The sequence below is a fragment of the Sesamum indicum genome, linkage group LG5 (assembly GCF_000512975.1).
Source record: "Sesamum indicum cultivar Zhongzhi No. 13 linkage group LG5, S_indicum_v1.0, whole genome shotgun sequence".
Classification (NCBI taxonomy): Eukaryota; Viridiplantae; Streptophyta; class Magnoliopsida; order Lamiales; family Pedaliaceae; genus Sesamum; species Sesamum indicum.
In genome coordinates this window covers 16,696,138-16,713,243 of record NC_026149.1, presented here as the reverse complement: position 1 = coordinate 16,713,243, position 17,106 = coordinate 16,696,138, and the positions used below count along the sequence as shown (strand labels likewise).

The 17,106-nt window shown below is 32.0% G+C and overlaps 1 protein-coding gene across 2 annotated transcripts; it reads left to right on the top strand.

Moving 5' to 3' along the window:
- On the top strand, positions 484-3,375 carry LOC105162723 (cell number regulator 5). 2 transcript variants are annotated; one of them, XM_011080826.2, is made up of 4 exons: positions 484-546; positions 1,507-1,792; positions 2,311-2,537; positions 3,076-3,375. In XM_011080826.2, exons 2-4 carry the CDS (start codon positions 1,630-1,632, stop codon positions 3,247-3,249), a joined length of 564 nt encoding a protein of 187 aa, XP_011079128.1. In that variant the 5' UTR covers positions 484-546; positions 1,507-1,629; the 3' UTR covers positions 3,250-3,375. The 2 variants fall into 2 exon arrangements, with proteins under 2 accessions (XP_011079128.1, XP_011079129.1); XM_011080827.2 differs by having other exon boundaries at positions 510-619.

The following is a 17,106-nucleotide window of genomic DNA, read 5'->3' as shown; positions in this document are numbered from 1 at the left end:
ATTATGAATCGGATCGTGATTTATCTTTCACAAGAATAAAGTACTTGGACTCCAAAGAGGAAGCAACAAAGCATCCAAGCATTGAGAAATTTTTGGAATTAAATTTTTGTTAGTTTGAATTTTGATTTAATTTGTTTCCTCCAAAAGGTTTGAGGATTTCTATTGTTAAATTGTTATAAATTGTATTTATTTAAAAATCGTACTATTTTTATAAATTATTGTTATAACTTGTATTTATTTAAACAATTGATATATAATATAGCGATATATATAAAATAAATATTGATATATAATAAAGCGATATACTATAAATATATATATATCTATATATATATATTTGTGGTCAATCAATTTATGGAATCGATAATTCAATAAATTATTAAATTCAATCATCGATCCGATTTTCAAAATATTGGTCTTGACCAGGAACACGACTTTATGACAACAAACCTGCGCTTTATACCTTTCCATCCACCGATTTTAGTTCGGACTGATTGTAAAAGTTCCCCGCTTTTTATCAATTCTCCTACAGTTCCCTCCCCTCAGGTTGGTACTCACGTTCAATTGCTCTGATTTGTGATTGATTTCAAAATCATGATGACCTTCATTAGCTGATTCGGTAATGGTTTTGAATGTGAATTAGCCTGTTCAGTTTTGTGCGTGTATTTGTGATTTCGTATGTCATTGTTCCTGGTTCGTTGATATTCTGTAATTCGAGAGCTTTATCTATGTTGAATCCCAATCCCTTTGTTTTACATTTGATTATTGTGTGATAACGTTTTGATTATAATCCTGAACTGATGAAAACTGTTGCAAACCGTCGCGGTTAATGATCCCGGTTGAGTTCTTGTAGGATTCGTTTTTGTCCATAATTATTGGTAACTGTTATTGATCATTCTAGAATTTACAGAGTTGGACTTTTTAGTAGATGGTCTGAATTTGAATTTAATGGCATGTGTGGGCATTGTGCATTGGGTATGAGCATCATCTGCAATGCGTTGCCGGAGGGTATCGATATCTGCAATTGGGATTGAAGGCTTTTATTTGAGATGTTTATGGAAGAAAGAAGTAGTTGAAGATGTGGAACTTTCTGTGAAGCTTGGTTAAGCTTTCTGGTGGAAGAAGCGGTTGCATATTACCATATGCTGCGTTTGAGATGTCTGGGTTTTTGTTATTTCAGATCTTAGTTCTTCTTCCCTGCATGCTTAATTTTGGTAGTGGTGGAGCTAATGTCAAAATTATTATGAGTCTTACAATATAATTGCAGAAATTATCTGATTAGTGAAGTAGAATGAGGAGTTGTTCCCCTCATAATTCTAATGTGAGAATTCAAGAGTGCCTAAACTGGCCCGAAATTCTTGCATGGAACTTTCTTGTAAAGGCTTTTGCTCATTGGGATTTTTGCTTCACCAGTTCATAAAAACAAGATTGTCGTGTGTATATCCGTTAACTAATTTTCACTTTTCTGGTGTAATGAATGGATGGTGACTCATAAAACTTTTGCAGTGGTTTGTGGAATTTGATGGAAAGCAGTTTGCATCGTACTCTCTCTGGGATCTTGCTGCAGGTTGATGCGCAAGCTGTTGAAAAAGACTCTTGAGCTGCAACATCTTATTTCTTTCCAGAAAAATGGTGGCCAAAACCAGTTATGCCGCACCAATTTATGTTCCCCTAGATGCAGAAGTAGATCCAGTACCCCCCGAGGATGCCACACCTCTTCAACCGGACATTAATTACAACACGGGGCAGTGGTCTTCTGGAATTTGTGCTTGTTTCGATGATATACAGAGCTGTACGCTACTTTCTGCTTTGTGATCTTGATTTATCAGAAGCAAAAAAAGTGAACGAAAGGTGCTTCTTTGATTAGTATAAGAAACATTATCAGGACCATCCTATGTTTGTGATTTGCTAGAATCTTGTCCTACAAAATTGTATGTTGACAGATAACTAAGCAATGATAAATGCTGTTATTTATGTCTTGCTTTATCACATAAAAGATGTCAGATAATGACCATTGCGATTGAATACAACATCTTATGTTTTGGTTATCAGTAATCTTTTATAGAAGTCAGTACTGGGTTTTCTTCATTACTGATTGTAATCTTTTCAGGAAATCTGTACAGGTTAATTTTAGTACGGGGACAAAAATTTCTCTCGCAAGTTCTATGTGTGTTCGTGTGACATATACTATTCAAGCATAGTGGTGGCAAGAGCTAATATTTCAATGCTATATTCTACTCTAACTTGTCATTGGGTGCCTGATGATATCGTTTACTTGTCCTAACCAGCTGCTCTTTTTTTCCTGTTCAGGTTGTATGGGATTTTGTTGCCCATCTTATATTTTTGGAAGAAATGCAGAGTTTCTGGGATCTGGAACTCTAGGGGGATCTTGTATGACACATTTTATTTTGTGCACTCTTGTTAATGCATTATGCTGCTTGTTGACTGAAGGCGTTTCTTTCGGATTGGCCGGATGCTTCATTGCACCATATGCATGTGGATACCGAAGGACAATAAGGTCAAAGTACAATCTGCAGGTATATTTTCACACCACCTATGTTATGTCCATAATACACTCATCACTGATTCTGTTTCAAGTGTCTGCTTATTTGCTTTCCATTTTTAGAGTGTAATGCTATTGGATGTGCTTTAAGATTACATAACCACGACTTGTTTGTGTTCGACATCAAATAGTACATATTTACATGCTGAGCTTATTGTATAAAGCTTTAGATGATAATATATGAAGTTTGAAGCCACAAAATTTTCATACTCGAATTTCAAATTGCACTTGTATGGTCACTAACAATAATGACTGCAGTCTGGCTGTAGCTGTTAAAATAGACTGATTCCATTATAATCGCTGTAGTTAAACCAGTTAAAATTACTGGCTTTAACTTCTACCTGATAGTCACATCTCAACTTGCTGCTAGTAGTTTGTGGTTCTACTCTATTTTATTATGATCTCTTCACCATGAAGTTGATAATCAGCTTTCCATGTTGATACTTGCTTCTCCTTTCCTCAACAAAGAGAGGGCTTAATTTTCTTCATTTTTCATGGATTCTGCACTACAGGAGGTCCCCTGCGGAGACTTCTGCACTCATTTCTTCTGCCATTTATGCGCCCTATGTCAAGAATACAGAGAAATCCGTGGAAGGTGTGGAGATTTAAACGCACCTGGCCAGAATTCGGCACAAGTCACCCCCCCGCTGGTGCAGACAATAGATTCGGATTCGTCCACAGAATAAGCCGTCTATTGTCACAGCATTGTTCACATTTTACCGGTTTTTAGTGTTTTCGAAATTTAGTGTAATTACATTTAAATTTTTGGTGGTTTGGAAAATTACGTCTAATATTTCTGAGGTTTGCTTTTATCTAACAAAAGGTCCATCTGTTAGTTAAAATTAACTGGATTTTTTGATAATAACAAAAAAACTAAAATAAAAATTGATGTTTATCCACTTATTACTGGCTTACTGCATTGTCAAACAAAAATTTTCTAACTAAACTATTCCTATAATTGTGAACATATACCTCTTTACATGCATTAACATGTTATGATAATTTGGTTGTAGAAATATTTATTTGGCTGCCATAAATCACTAATAAGTTAATTGAGAATAAATATTAATTTTTATTTTTATTTTGTTAATATTAACAAATTCGATAAATTTTAACTAAAAAAAGTACTTATTTGTTAGGTGGAATCAAAATTTCAGACGTACTATTTAAATCACAAAAAATACATTAAACTTGAAAAATTTGAAGTGTAATTATCCCTAAAAATTAGTTAAAGAAAATCTGTCCAAATTTCTTGTCCTAATATAAACATGAATCCTCAAAATCGTTACTCTGGACCTTCTATTTGATTCTTGTTGTAATAAAAAATTAAAAAAAGAAAAGGAATTCCAATGCAACTCGAAAGCAAATCACTTTATAATAATTAAAAGTGAAACCCCACGTTTATTTTTGATGTCTCAATAATCTAAAAAGTAGGGCGACACAACTCCAAGAAATCATTATGTATTACATAATAATAGAGCACTCCCCCTATTCCTCTTGCTGACAAACTTTATTTCCCAGATTTCCAAGAAAGCTGCGCTTTGTTTGCCACCTTTTCATCATCATTTTCTTTGGGCAACTGTAGACAAAGGATGAATATATGGGACTGGGATAAACATACACAAAACTTCTATAAATTAATAAATTTTTTAAAATAATAAAATTTTTCAGTCCCGACTTGACTTTTGTAAAAAATCATCAAATTCGATAAGATAATAAGATAATAATTTTTCGAAAAATCTCTTAAGAAATATTAGGTTCAACTAAAACTCTAAATTAATAATTCATAAATTTTAAAATTATAAATATTAAATATGAAGTCTATAATGTTTTACGCATTTGATCATGCATGGATGATTTTTCGATGCCTTTTAAATGAGAATGTATGATTGAGTGTTATGAATTATTTTATTTGTATATTGAAACTTATATAGTATATGTTTCATTCATCATGCATGAATATATTTAATATTCCGTAATAGTTATTTAAGTGCAACGAATTAATGTAAATATGTATATTTAAGTAATTTCAATGAATTGATACATGCGTCTATGAATATATAATAGTTAATTGTGTACAATGAATTGATATTATATATGAATATGTTTGATTAGTTACAAAGAATAGGTTGATGCATGAATATAATAAATGAAACATATATGAATTCATTTATTTTCAATATATATGTACTAAATTTACTGAATTTAAAAAGTCTCTCTTTTGATTAATAAAATATTAATTTATCGACATATTAATATCTCTCTAAATTAATAAAATTTCATGGTCCCAAGGTTATTAATATATAGAGGTTTTACTGTATTTTGCGCCCCTAAACTATGATTTTGTCTCGTTTATATTTCTAACGTATAAAAGATAATAAAGACATCCCTAACAATATAATTTGACGTTGATAGAATAAAAATGCTCTTCTCAATTACGTACCCCTATATATTTTATTTTACTTCCTAAATTATATTTTATTAAAATATTTCCCTCAAATTATTTTTAGTGCTTTAAAATTAGTCATATTTTTAAAAATAATATTTATAATTGATTTTTTTATAAATTATGGAACACAAAAAATATTTATAGGCTCAATATATACAAATATATTTTACAAAGTAAATAAATTATGTTAAAAAGTACATGTAAATAGTGGGAATACATAATGCATATAATATTATAGAAAAAGTACGTTATATAACTTGTAAATTTTTATTCAATTACATGTCCACATAATAAAAATATAGAATATTACATTAATTATATTATAGGTTTGCGTATTTTACAGTATATATATTCATATATAGGTTCGATGTAATATTTTAAATTTGTTTGATGATTTATGTTTTTAAGAAAATTTATATATAACATCACAAGCAAATTCAATTTATGTAAATTTTTTACCAATTATGTAAAAAGTATAAGCAATAGTAAATTTATGGAGTTTATACAAATTCTATACTCAGTACAAAAATCATAAATTTTGGGTAGTGTTTATTTTAAATAATAATTATAAAAATTCATATTACATTTAGAAGAACGATTGTAACAGAGATATTTTAAGCGTGTAAATAATAAGAATTTTTTTATCATAAAAAAATTAGTGTATATCTTGAGGGACTATTTTGTTACGTTTTATAGTTTAGAATTGTAAATACACTTGATACATAGTTTAGGAGTGCAGATTGTATTTAACCCTATGGGGTTCAATCAACTTATATAAATTATTATTGGGTATTAGAAACCAAGCCATGTTTAGATTATTTAAGAGATGATCTATCCTATATGATCATTATCCTAACATGCATTTGGGAGATTGCAAATCCTATCAAATAGAATTTGTCCAAGAGGAACATTATCCCAACATGATGTTGTAAGATTTCGAATTCTATTTCAAATATAAATGCATATTGGGTTATGGGTCTACAAATCCGAAAGTCAAGAAAGTGTTTAACTTGAAAAAAGATGATCAAATTTCACCGTAAGGATTGAATATATGATGTTCCCAATTGCCTATGTGAGACTGGGTTGGTATCCTTGACGAAGAACGAAACTAAGAGTAGGTTGTTTCTTCTATTTATATGTAAGATCATTGCAAATAGATTTGTCAATGGGTAGGGTCTTATCTTACTCAGCCCAAATCCAAAGGAGGCTCAAAGAAAAAGATTTGTACCCAAACCCTACCCAATTCATTAATTTCAACTCATGATCCATGCTCAGTTAGACCCAGTTTTTAAGGTAGGATTTGACCCAGACCCATTCTTTTTTATTTTCTTTTCTTTACTTTTCTTTTTAACTTTATGTTTTTCCTTAACTTCCATCAAACAAAACACTGCTCAACAAAGCATGGTAAAAATGACAAAAGAAATGATCTATATATTATAGGGACAGTGTGACGAAAATCTTAACTATGAAACATACATTAGATGTTAAAGCAACTCACAAATAACCTTTTTCTATATTTTGCAGAATTTATTTGGAGCTGGAACAAATTCAATTCCTCATAAGTAAAGATCTTACAACAAAAAAACACATCCTATCAACTCTATCACCAAAAATATGGGGAAAAGAGAACTCCAACAAACTATCTTCCACATAAGGACTAAATAAAGTGAAAAGTATTTGATGCATATTGTATATTTACAGACCACACCATCCCTTTTTTCCTACAACTTGGGAAAAACATGTTATTGCGTTGTTATTGTTACTTGAGACCTGCATCACAACCATTATCATTATTTCAGACAAGATATGAAGACAAGATGACATCACAATGAATTTAAAATGGGTTATCGCAACATGGAGATAATTATCACACTAAGCACATCATCACATTTAGCAAATGGAGAAACTTGTTTCCATAGATTGATTCACTGAACAATTATATCTTGCCTTATCGATGTATCTCTTGAGGCAAAGTATCTTGAATTGAAGCACGGCCACAACTTCCCTTTCCCCAAAACTCTTGGCAGAACTGAAATTGAATAACCTTATGTGCGCATAGAACTTTAGGCCTAAGCCTATATTTATTTATCACTTTAGATATAACAAAGTATCTGTCTAACTTCTATTCATGTGTGTTGGGTTGGAACCTCGTATTTCAGAGACCCCTATTCGACTAGTACAAAAGAATATAGAGTACGAAACTCCTTAATAGACCAAAATAATTACAGAAATTATAATGGTTACAAAAATAATAAGATATGAACAAATCAAACGAAAAGAATACTGTAGTATCAATTAGACTCAGATTCAAGCCAGATCCTTTGAACACACAAAAGTGCCGCGCCCACAACCCGGTTCACGGTTGCACTACTACTTGAAAAACATCACAATAGGTTCTGTCTCTCGATCACACAAATCTCTCTTTTTCTTGGTCACAGAGACCTTAATCACATAGATTTCACAAAGAAGGTTGGAGAATAGAAGAAAGCTGCTCGATTTTTTCTATGTTTGGCCGAGAGGGGAGAAACCTTTTATAAAGGGATGAAGATACACTGGATAAGGACATCAATAGAGTCCTTCCTTAAGCCATTTTGTTAGTTGAAGAAGATTCCCATGGAAGCTGGAGTTTTGAAGGAGGAATGATACAGAAAAGATAAGAGAGAGAGATCGAGAAGTTCGGTATTGAAGAAGAGAGGAAAGATGAGGACTCAAAACTAAGGTTACCCATAAGTGGTGGAGCAATCTGGATCGGGTCGAACGGGTTGTGGGTCGGATAGTGGGCCGTTCGAGTGAACCGAGTAAGTGGGTCTCTAAAACTTGGGCCACAAAAATATAACATACTCAACCTTGGACCAAGTCCTTTAGAGGAACAGGGTTCGGAGTTAGGATTTGACTTTTCTCATCACTACCTAGAGGCCCGCTCCAGTGTACCTGCAAAATAAAGATATTAGTAACAGGATATCTAAAGCACAGAGCATAGCACACAACATAATAACTATTGCACACAACAATCACCAAACAGATAGCGACGCTATAAACCTGTAGCCACCAAGGCAAAATCAAACAGCCACCAAGGCTCAATCAGCCACTTAGGCAAATTCACGCCACCAAGGCACACAAAGAATACAACGAGCCACTTAGGCATTCCCACACGACCACTAAGGTACAATCACATAGCCACATAGGCAAAATTGAACATCCACATAGGCTTAATTTTTAAAACACTTAGCCATTTAGGCTCAAGACACAAAGTCTTACTATATTCACTAGGGAACATTGCACTTAGCACAAAGCAATCACAAGGATTATGAATTGATATAAAATTAATAAACTGTTAATTCTTTTTCTTCAATCACTAAGTTTGTTTCTTCCTTGTTTTTATTAAACCATTTTGGTCTTTTACAATCTTTTATAAAATGACCATTTTTGCCTCAATTGTAGCATCTCCTATCTTTATCCCTAGCTTCTTCTATGTTATCACTAGACTCGAAACTATTGTGTTTTTTATTCCTTTCTTTGCTATGTCTTTTAAGAAAGGAATTTCTATATCTTGATTTTCCTTTAACAGAATTAACCTCATGTTGGTTGTTGCTAGGTCTATTCATTTTTAGGTTAATCTCTTTGCTTTTTAGCCCATTCACAACAGTATCAAGGTTCACACTATCTCTACCGTATTTAATAGCAGGTTTCACATCAGAATAAGTATCAGGTATAACATTCAAAAGCACAATAAGAGAGTACTCATCAATATTTTTATCACCAGTCAACTTTATGTCTTGAACTAGTTTAGTGAAATCATCCAAATTTTCAGCAATATTTTTAGACAAATTAAGTTTGTATCTAAAAATTTTTTCAAGTAAGAACAGTTTACTCGGCAGGGAAGTTTCAGTATAAAGCTCTTCTAACTTTTTCTATAATTCTTTCGCAAAATTTTGTTTCCCTATTTTTCTTAAACATTATCAGACAGATTAAGAATAATAGAAAAGTAGGCGAATTCATCATTTTCAAGTAGTTTTTCTTCAGAAATGTTTTCCATATATCTACTATCTATAGCTTGAAAACTTTTTGTTGAATCAAAATACTTTTCATCTTTTGTTGCCAAATTGAAAAATCGGACTTCCCATCAAAAAGTTGCAAGATATATCCAGACATATTAGAAAAATAAGTGACAATCACAGAAATTAAGAAGGATCCCGGTTAAGCTCAACTAGATACCCGTAACCTCAAAGGTTCGGGCAAGTGTGTGTTTTGATGGGGAGATAGGGAATAGGCCAATAACAATAATATATCACTGAATTTTAAACAAAAATTGCCGCAGTATTTTGAGATGATTAAAATAGATTTTTCAAACAAAATATTTTCAGAAGATGAGCACTTAATCAGAGGATATTGTTTTTCGAAAAATATTGCACATAGACACAAACAGAGGTAGAATAATAGACTCTATGAGAGGCCTGAAAAATGCTAAACCACAGAAAATTTTCAGAAATTTCTCAAAGATTTTTCGGCCGAGTAGTAGTGAACAAAACAACAACTAAGACAACAATTATTGTTGGTCAAATGCAGTGAAAACAACAATTTTCAGCAACCCAAAAAGCAATAGGTTTTGTTGGCAAAAAATACAGTCAAAACAACAATATTTTAGCAGTAATTTCGCACAAAAAAATAGCAATTTCAGCCCCAACAAAGAACAGTAATTCAACACCTAAAAGCAGCAATTTTAGCAGCAAATAAAACGCGAAAAATGAGAGGGTAGGATTAGATGTTACCGTGAGTCTTCAAGATCAGAGCAAATGTGGCTCTGATACCACTGTTGGGTTGGAACCTCGTATTTTAGAGAACCCTATTCGACTATTACAAACGAATATAGAGTACAAAACTCCTTAATAGACCAAAATAATTACAGAAATTATAATGGTTACAAAAATAATAAGATATGAACAAATCAAAAGAAAAGAATACTGCAGTATCAATTAGGCTCAGATTCAAGCCAGATCCTTTGAACACAAAAAAGTGCCGCGCCCACAATCCGATTCACGGTTGCACTACTAGCCGAAAAACAGCACAACAGGTTCTGTCTCTCGATTACATAGATCTCTCTCTTTCTTGATCATAGAGACCTTAATCACACAGATTTCTCTCTTTCTTGGTCACAGAGACCTTAATCACATAGATTTCACAAAGAAGGTTGGAGAATAGAAGAAAGCTGTTCGGTTTTTTCTATTTTTGGTCGATAGGGGAGAAGCCCTTTATAAAGGGATGAAGATACACTCGATAAGGACAGCAATAGAGTCATTCCTTAAGCCATTTTGTTGGTTTAAGAAGACTCCCATGGAAGCTGGAGACTTGAAGGAGGAATGATACAGAAAAAAGAAGAGAGAGAGACCGAGAAGTTCGGTATTGAAGGAGAGAGGAAAGATGAGGACTCAAAACTAAGGTTACCCAATTAAGTGGTGGAGCAGTTCAGATCGGGTCGAACGGGTCGTGGGTCGGATAGTGGGCCATCCGAGTGAACCGAATAAGTGGGTCTCTAAAACTTGGGCCACAAAAATATAACACTGTGTGTCTCAATAAATTGTGCATAATCATGGTTGTTTGTGAAAACAAAAAACAAAAAAAAAATAAAAAAAAGGGTGAAAACATAAATAAACTCAGACCTGTAAAACTAAAAAAGAAAACAAACCCAAAAAAGAGTGATAACCCCGAACCCACGCAAAAAAAGTTCAACTAATATACGTCAAAAAGATAAAAAAAATCCAAGAATTTTAATGTAATGAGATGGAATTTTTGTAGCAAATTTACATTATTTTTAGGTGGGCACGCAGGGTTGACGTAAGCAACGGAGGTGGCGGCAAAAGCGGCAGACGTGTTGGTGGTGGCGGTGGAAGCGGAGGCGACCGTTTAAAGGATGAGTGAGACAGTGAGGTTGATGAGAGACGAGATTAAGAAAGCAGAGAGAGAGAGAGAGAGAATAAATGATTTAGGGAGGTGCAAAGAGAATTGGAATGGGTCTGGGTAATAACGGGTAGGAGCGAGTCTTCTACCCGACCTAAACCCAATTCTTTTAATTCAATAGATCTGGGCCTGGGTCTGGACCTAACTTAAAATATTAGGGCCTGGGCCTAGGTTTGGACCCATTTTAATGGGTTTGGATCTAGGTAAGTTTGACCCATTTATAAGCCTAATTGAAAAAATGCGGTTCCTATAAGTTACATGCAAAGTAGATAGTTTTTATTAACGAGTATAAAGGTCAACTGAGGGAAAATATTTACACCTACTTGAGGGGTGTAGTTTTGGAACCTTCTCCATAAATGGTGAGATTTATCTATATTCACCATAGACATTTTTATCAAAGTGTTTCTAGTTAACGATAGTTGACATACTAAATGAAAAATGGGCGTGGTGATCAATGTGGATTTTCAATGGAATTCAAGAAGTGGGGCAACCACAAAGTTTGATACTTAAAAGCTTCATTTACCACTTGGTTATTGTCCAAGTAGTGTACCTATCAATTACATCAAGCTATCATTTGATAGATTTAATGATCACCGAGAATGGTCACTATATATGTCAAAATAGTGATAGAATTTAGCTATCATTGTATATGGGCGAATAAGTTTGTTGGTTTAGAATAATGTAGAGATAATTGTTGCCACTCAGAAGTGGTTGTCCTCAAATTTGAGATGAAGGCCATGGGAAAAATTGAAATATACTTTGGTGTTAAGATACAATAAGATCATTTTAGGAAACTTTGAGCTTGTCTCAAGACACTTCTATCAAAAGGACTGTAGAAAATTTTTGTATGCACAACGCTAATACTGCTGACACACCCATGGGCAAAAATTGTGTGTTTACAAAGGAGTTGTGTCGTAAGACAGAAGAAGAAAACAAGTGCATGATTAAGGTTCCACATGCAAGTTTTGTAGGAAGTTTGGTGTACGTTATGATATGTACTCGATCAAAGCTTGTGCTTTGCAATTGGAATAGTACGCAAATACCAAAATAATACTGGACCCAACCATCGGGGAACATGTAAAAGGATGCTCAGATATTCGAAAAGAATCAGTGATCTAGCTTTGCACTAACACAGAGGAAGTTTAGGACTAATTGAATATAATAATACTGATGGATCAACGAACACAAATGAATGCGAATCGACATTGAGATATTCTTACTAGTTGCTGCTATCACTTGGTGCAACAAGAAGCAACTTTAGATCTCCTTGTTCACCATGAAAGTAGAATATGTCACTTGTACATCAACAATCCAAGAGACTATTTGGTTGAGGAGATTCCTCAAGAATCTGTGCATTTATGCACATGTTGATGATGTTGTATTGATCTATTGCGATAACACAACCACCATAACGTACACTAAGAACCCTAAGTACAATGAGAGGACCAAACGTATTGACACTAGATATCACTTTATTCGAAAGAGTACTCCACAAGACCAAGTAGTTCTCAAGCACATTCCTATTAATGACATGATTGTTAATCCTTTTACCACGCTTTTGTGTAAAGACACATCTAAAAGGCATTTGAGTTGCATGGGACTTCATAGGACTTAAGATTTGAGCTTGTAAGAACACTTTATTAATCAATACTGAATTTGCTGATATTAACAAAAAAAAAAAAAAATTGAATGAAAATTGATATTTACCCTCGATTGACTTATTACTGATCTTATTGCAGATTAAACTATTTTTTTCTATTAAACTACCCTTATAACGTTGAAGATATACCTCCTCACATGCATTTAATGTGTGAAGACGTATGATGAATAACTTGGCCATAAAAGATTTATTTGACCTGCAATAAATCATTATTAAGTCAATTGGGGGTAAATATAGATGTTTTTCTAATTTTTTTATAATAACAGGACATTCGATAAATTTTGATTAATGGAGGGACTTATTTGTTAGATTGAAGCAAATCTTAGGGGTGCTAAATATAATTTTTTAAACTACAAAAAATTTATATGTAATTACACTAAAAATTAGGAGAGGAAAGTGTAATTATCCCCGTATATATTTTAAGAATACTGCGTTCTTTAATACTTTTGCCCTATATGTAGTGTATAACACATTTCCTTTTTTTAGCACAGAAACGTTCTGTCCAGAAAAACCAATAAATAATACCTTTGTATATTAATTAATTCAAATAACACACTTTTCGTCAACATATTCCAATTGTATACTATCGTAATGTTGTTTACATAGTATTCTCAGACATCAAACATAAAATCCGAGGAAAAAAAAAATTGAAAATTACAGCACCACCACTATTATTTATTTATTCTGTATTTAAATCCATATCGTCTCCTTTTGATAGTGAAATATCTTAATTTGTTGCTTTCATGGGAAGGTCTAAATGCCCATATTCCTTTTGAACAGAAAAGTGTCGATCGAGTCAAATAAAGTGTTTGTTTATGATAGTTTTGGTCTGATTCCCCCAAACTCTTTCTTTTCAAAAAAGACTGCTTTTTGTGTCTTTTCCTCAGAAGTGACAACCTTAATCAATTCAATTGACTCTCTCACTAATCCTTCTAAACCTACATTTTTAAGATATCCCTCGTCAGTTTGATCGAATATTGATTTTTCATTTGAATATCATGAATTTAAATTTATTTAAAAATGTAAAACTCGTTATTTTAAGGTACCTGAACCATAAAATTAATTTATGAATATTGAGATTGACTTACTAATATGATTTATGCGATCAAGTTGGGCAATGTTTGAACGAGTTGTGGTAAAAGGAGCATTTTATATGATTTCGGTTAGGTTTTGTTAACTGAGGTGGCTATAGGAATAAATTACAACAAGTTCTCGTGAGATTTGACAAAATTATGAATACCCCTCTCAATGTTTGGAAAATTATCGATTTCTCAACTGGCGTTTGATAAAATTATGTAATCATGTGAACATGCTGCATTTTTTGCTTTTTTAAAAAAAATTATAAAACATTGGACGAGGTAGACGGAAAATTTTTTAAAAAATTATAATTAAAAAAAAAGCTATGCCCTTAGTCCATAATTTGTTTTTTTTTTAAAAATAATTAAGTAAAAATTGTACCCCGCAACACAAATTGTTAGAGGCTTGTTGAGGTGGTCTTAGGCTAAAATCCTCGAATGGCTAAATTAGAGTTCGGTTAGGTTTGTAACGAGATCGCAGAGTTAGATCTCAATGTAATTAATGCATATCTTATCAAATGAGCCCTCGGATGGAATAAACATCAACGGCTAATACTCTAAATTTTCTAATCCAACTCGATCAGAATAAAAGTGCGCCGATTCTTGTCCAAGTTAATAATCTTTTGATTTTTAAGGGACAAAGTCGTCAAATGTGGGGTTTCACAATGTTTGACCCCTATCATTCAACAATTGATAATTACTTTTTGTGGCCCTATAATTATTGTCATTTCTAATAATTCACACATGAATTGGGGCCAATTCATGGGTTTAAAGTACTTAATCAGTTATTCACTTTTCAATAATTTTTTAAATTAACCACTTGAAAATCTTAATAAAACATACCTGGGTTGTCCTGTTCTTACATCAAATTACGTTGCACAAGATATTTATTATTTACCGTGATTTGAAGTAGAATATTCTTATACGAAGTGATGTTTCATCGAAATATAATCTTACAGGATCCAGAATATTCTATTGTAATTAGCATGAAATTATCTTAATAAAAACTGATCTTGAATGATCATAGACCTACAAGAGTTTTTTAGATCACGTAAATCTTGTGTTTTACAATTACTTTCTTTTCATGTATATTTTTTGTTTTTACCTTAGTACTTACAATATGTTAAAAATTATTTCCGACAAATTTTGGACACGGAAAAGGTACATGACCTTGTTCCTTACACCTTCATAGTTTTTTTGTTTTATTTTGATCGGATGTTATTGCATTAAGTATTATCTATATAAATCGTAATTTTATGTGTTTATTTTAAAAATAAATTATTGAAAAGACATATATTTAGACTTATGTATATATATATACATATATATTATTGAAACTCTTGGTCGTAATTTTAGATGAGATGATAATACACATATGTTTAATATAAATTAATACCATATGACAAAGTAATAGTGACATTATAATTAGTCAATTTGGTCATAAAATGAATTACGAAAAGTTATACTGTATATTCCTTGTATCGCGACATATATCAGTCTTGGGAGACAACCCCACGAGGCAACTTGCACGTGTGTGTAACAGAAGTCTGTCAGTAATATATGGGAGAAAGCCAAGACAAAACGGTTTTGTGTTAGAAATTGTTTGGAAAGTTGCAAGAAATTTGCAAAGTCCAACGCTGCTCTGCACACGCCCACTCACCTTACGAGAAAAAGGAGAAATTTAAATAAATCCAAAGCTTGTGAAATTTTCATTTTTTTTTTCTATTTGTTTCAAATTTAGGAAAAAAAAAAGAAAAGAAAAAAAAAGGCTACGCTTTCTTGTATCGGGGGATTGTTTCAATCTCGTCCCATTCGAGCAGGTTATTACACTCTAAGAAAATGTTTCAATAGCTAAAAATATTGATACTAAAATTAATGCCAAGTTAATTTTTAAGTAAGTTTTTTATAGTTAATCTACATTATTTCGATCATTGGAGTATTTTTGCTAGAAGGGACTCCGACATCTCTAACATTTGTGTTCATTTTGGGATTATTTAGTCCTACACTTATTCAAGACCAGAAATTATGGGTAAATTGCATAATTGCCCTTGTGTTTTGGTGAAATAATATAAAATTTCCCTATATTAGTTTAAGAGACAAAGAATCCCATGTATTTTATAAAATACAAAAAAAAATTCCCTCTCCATTTAAAACAAATGGAGAGTGGCTCACACTTTTGCTCTTTTTCTTTCATATCTAAATACATTTTAAATTAATTTATTTATATATATTATTATATATTTAATTAATTTAAATTATTTATTGAGCTCAAATATATTACAATAAATTATATTTATTATGAAATATATGAATTTAAATATAAAAACAACTAAATAGTATATAAAATTTTCTAAAAATTTAAAAAATTTAATTTATAAAACAACTACAAATTTAATATTCTAAAACATTATCTTTAAATTAAGAATTCATTTGAAATATAATTTAAATATAAAAATTTAATATACAAAAAGTTATTTTAAATTCATATGAAATATAAAAAATCACTTATAATAATAATATATTATTAACTAAATTAATTGTTATTAATTAAAAAATATTTCAATAAATTTTATTTGTTTATAAAATGTACTAAGTAAATATTAAAATACTAACAAAATTATATTCATTAATTTAAGTTATATTATTTACTATAAATATTATTTAAAATATTTTTTATTTTATTTTTTTTTCTTCTTCTTCTCCGTCGTCGGCCACTACTGGCGCTTGGTGATGGGGCGACGTTGCCCCAAATTGTCACCCTCTTTTTGCAGGGTGACCTCATCATCGTCTAGACTATTTTGGGTGCTGCCCTTATCGCCCAACCTCTACTTTCGTAATCATTTAATGATCGAGGCTCCCCCTTCTGTCCTCTCATGATGAAAACAAATGAAGTGAGTGTGAGCATTATTTTCTATGATCTCCCCGCAAGTGGGACTTTAGCAGGTGACTCATGGATATTGAGTTGGGTTTAATGAATTGTGTAGGGTCTGGACATAGAATAATTTTTTGGACTTTCTTTGAACATGAGTCTAGATAGGATCTTACCCAACTTATCAAGAGACCTAACTGGCACGAAAGTGGAATACTAATGAGTCTGCAAGTAATGAAAAACGTAAACAAAAAACAAGTGAATGTACAAAGTGTGTGTTTAGAATATTATGATTGCTTTTGTAATACTCCCTTTTCTTTATTTGATGACTGGAGCTTCCACTTCTCTCCTCCCATGATCAGCACAGCTCAAGTGAGTGTATACCTTACACTAAAAAAAAAATTGACTATGGGTCATAATTTTAATAGTTATAGATTAAAAACTGTGTTAAATAATTTTTATTGACCACAGTGAAATAAAATCGATGAAAGAAATATAAGCTTTCCATCAAGAAAAAAGAGCTATGGTAAAAAT

Coding starts and splice junctions, on each gene's coding strand:
- LOC105162723 (XM_011080826.2), top strand. CDS start 1,630: ATGGTGGCCAAAACCAGTTATGCCGCACCAATTTATGTTCCCCTAGAT. Junction 1,793..2,310: donor TTTCGATGATATACAGAGCT/GTACGCTACTTT, acceptor TTTCCTGTTCAG/GTTGTATGGGATTTTGTTGC. Junction 2,538..3,075: donor GGTCAAAGTACAATCTGCAG/GTATATTTTCAC, acceptor TCTGCACTACAG/GAGGTCCCCTGCGGAGACTT.